Raw genomic sequence first — 3,034 nt, 5'->3', positions numbered from 1 at the left:
GCTCCTCACTCTCCCCGCTCCCACTCAGCTCCTCGCTCTCACTGCTCCCATTTGGCTCCTCACTCTCCCCTCTCCCACTCGGCTCCTCACTCTCCCCGCTCCCATTCGGCTCCTCGCTCTCACTGCTCCCACTGCTGCTGCAAATGAAGGTGGATAAATCTCCTGGTCCTAACCAGATATATCCAAGAACAGCGCAAGAGTCTAGAAAAGAAATTGTGAGGTCCCTAGCTGACATTTTTGCATCATTGTCAGCCAAGAGTGAGGTCTTGGATGAATGGAGGGTAGCGAATGTTGTGCCCTTATTCAAGAAGGACTGCAAAGAAAAGCCTAGGGAGTTTAACATCTGTGGTAGGTACGTTACTTGGGAAGGTTCTGTGGAATAAGATATACATGCATTTGGAAAGACTGCGTTTGATCAGGAATAGTCAGCTTGGCTTTGTGCATGGGAGATCATGCCTGTCAAATGTGTTGGAGTTCTTTGAAGTGACCAGAAAGGCTGATGAGGCCAGGGTGGTAGACATCATCTATATAGATTTCAGTAAGGGCTTTCATAACATTTCACATGGCAGACTGCTTTGGATGGTTAAATCGCATGGAATCCAGGGTGAGCTGGCAAAATGGATACGCAATTGGCTTGATGGTAGGAAGCAGAGGGTAATGGAAGGATGCTTGTAAGACTGGAGCCTGTGACTAGTGATCGTGTCATGGTTTGGTGCTGGGCCCATTACTATTTGTTATCTATATCAATGATTTGGATGAAAATGTGCAAGGCATGATTAGTAAGTTTGCAGATGACAGGCAGCATTGTGGGCAATGAGGACAGTTAGCAGAAATTGTAGCAGGACCTTTATCAGCTGGGGAAGTGGGCTGAGAAATGTCAAATGGAGTTTAATATAGGTAATTGTGAGGTCTTGTGTTTTGGAAAGTCAAATCAAGGTAGGAGTATCACGGCGAATGGGTAGGGCCTTTAGGAGTGTAGAGGAACAGAGGGATCTTGCAGTTCAGGTTTACAGTTCTCTGAAAGTGGAGTAGACAGGGCAGGGAAGAAAGCTGTTGGCACGCTTGCCTTCATCAGTCAGGGCTTTGAATATAGAGGTTGGGAAATTATGTTGCAGTTGTACAGATGTTGGTGAGGCCGCACTTGGAGTATTGTGTTCAGTTTTGATCACCTTGCTGTAGGAAAGATGTTATTAAACTAGAAAGAGTGCAGCAGAAATTTACAAGGATGTTGCCTGGACTCAATGGTCTGAGTTATAGGGAGAGGTTGGACCATCTTTAGAGCATAGGGACCGTGTAGAGGTGAATAAGATCATGAAAGACATAGATCAGGTGAATGCACACAGTCTTTTTTCCAGGGTTGTGGAATCATGGACTAGAGGCCATCAGTTTAAGGTTAGAAGGGAAAGAATACAAGGGAATCTGAGGGGCAACATTTTTACACAGAAGGAGGTACGTCTGTGGAATGAACTGCCGGTGGAAGTGATCGAGGTGGGTACATTAACAATATTTAAAAGGCATTTGGACAATAAATGGAAAGGAAAGGATTAGAAGGATAAGGGCCATGTGCAGGGAAATGGGTTAAGCATGTACGGGCATTTTGGTCAGCATTGACCAGTTTGGGCCAAAGGGCCTGTCTCTGTGCTGTAGGACTCTATGACCTACCAAGTAACTCATTTAATCATTTAGATAAAGTCATATGATTTCTTGGAAATGCTGTGTTGACTGGCTGTGAAAAGAAAAAAAGTTTTTCACTCTTATAAAATAACAACTCACCTTCACAGAACAGTAAACCAAAAGCCCATTTACTTCTACGTCAAAACTCAAGTTCCCAATTCATAAAAACTGTTCCAAACCTTCATCACGATGTACTTAAATACACAGTCGGTCAAACATATATATTCCACTATGTAGGTCAGCAGCTCATTAAACTGAGAAGGATTTCATTTGGAATATACAGGACCTGACCTTCTCCATCACTTTACTCTGAATTATATACTCACTGTCAATGACTTTTAGAATTTCATTCACAATGCATTTGGATACTTGAGAAATTTCCTAAATATTCCTGAATGGCAATTTCAATCTATTAATTCTCTCGTTGTGTAATTACTGTGCAAGTTTCTTCTAATTCCTGAAGCAGCAACTCATCTGATTTGTTGCAGGTTGGTGGTTTTGCCAAATGGAAGGTAAGCGTGGCTGGCTGCCAGCCTCTTTTCTCGAACCCCTTGAAAGCCCAGATGAGAGTGACGAGCAAGATCCCAATTATGAAGGTGAGAAAACATTGAGTGTAACAGCCTGAGCCTGTATAGGATGGGCCTGTCACACAGGAGTTAGCTTATACAGGATGGGCCTGTCACACAGGAACTTAAGCCTGTACAGGATGGGCCTGTCTCAAAGGAGGCTGAGCTTATACAGGATGGGCCTGTCACACAGGAACTTGAGCCTGTACAGGATGGGCCTGTCACACAGGAACCTAAGCCTGTACAGGATGGGCCTGTCACACAGGAGGCTGAGCATGTATGGGATGGGCCTGTCACACAGAAGGCTGAGCATGTACAGGATGGTCCTGAGCCTGTACAGGATGGGCATGTCACACAAGAACCTGAGCCTGTACATGATGGGCCTGACACACAGGAACCTGAGCCTGTACGGGATGGGCCTGTTACACAGGAGGCTGAGCATGTAGGGATGGGCCTGTCACACAGGAGGTTGAGCCTGTACGGGATAGGCCTGTCACACAGGAACCTGAGCCTGTGCATGATGGGCCTGTCACACAGGAACCTGAGCCTGTCACACAGGAACCTGAGCCTGTACATGATTTGCCTGTCACACAGGAACCTGAGCGTGTACATGATGGGCCTGTCACACAGGAACCTGAGCCTGTACAGGATGGGCCTGTTACACAGGAGTCTAGATTAGTGTGGTGCTGGAAAAGCACAGCAGTTCAGGCAGCATCCGAGAAGCAGTAAAATCGACGTTTCGGGCAAAAGCCCTTCATCAGGAATACAGGCAGAGAGCCTGAAGGGTGGAGAGA

At 46.0% G+C, this 3,034-nt stretch overlaps 1 protein-coding gene across 6 annotated transcripts in view; it reads left to right on the top strand.

Moving 5' to 3' along the window:
- The window catches only part of ncf1 (neutrophil cytosolic factor 1), a 95,597-nt gene that overhangs the window by 73,016 nt on the left and 19,547 nt on the right, over window positions 1–3,034 (top strand). For all 6 annotated transcript variants that reach the window (XM_043718847.1, XM_043718848.1, XM_043718849.1 and 3 more), the window contains one exon: window positions 2,163–2,270. In XM_043718847.1, coding sequence (XP_043574782.1) covers window positions 2,163–2,270 — 108 coding nt within the window. The remainder of the gene's footprint in view (window positions 1–2,162; window positions 2,271–3,034) is intronic.

Source organism: Chiloscyllium plagiosum, chromosome 28, assembly GCF_004010195.1.
Source record: "Chiloscyllium plagiosum isolate BGI_BamShark_2017 chromosome 28, ASM401019v2, whole genome shotgun sequence".
In the NCBI taxonomy this organism is placed as follows: domain Eukaryota; kingdom Metazoa; phylum Chordata; class Chondrichthyes; order Orectolobiformes; family Hemiscylliidae; genus Chiloscyllium; species Chiloscyllium plagiosum.
This window is presented reverse-complemented; position numbering and strand designations above follow the sequence as displayed.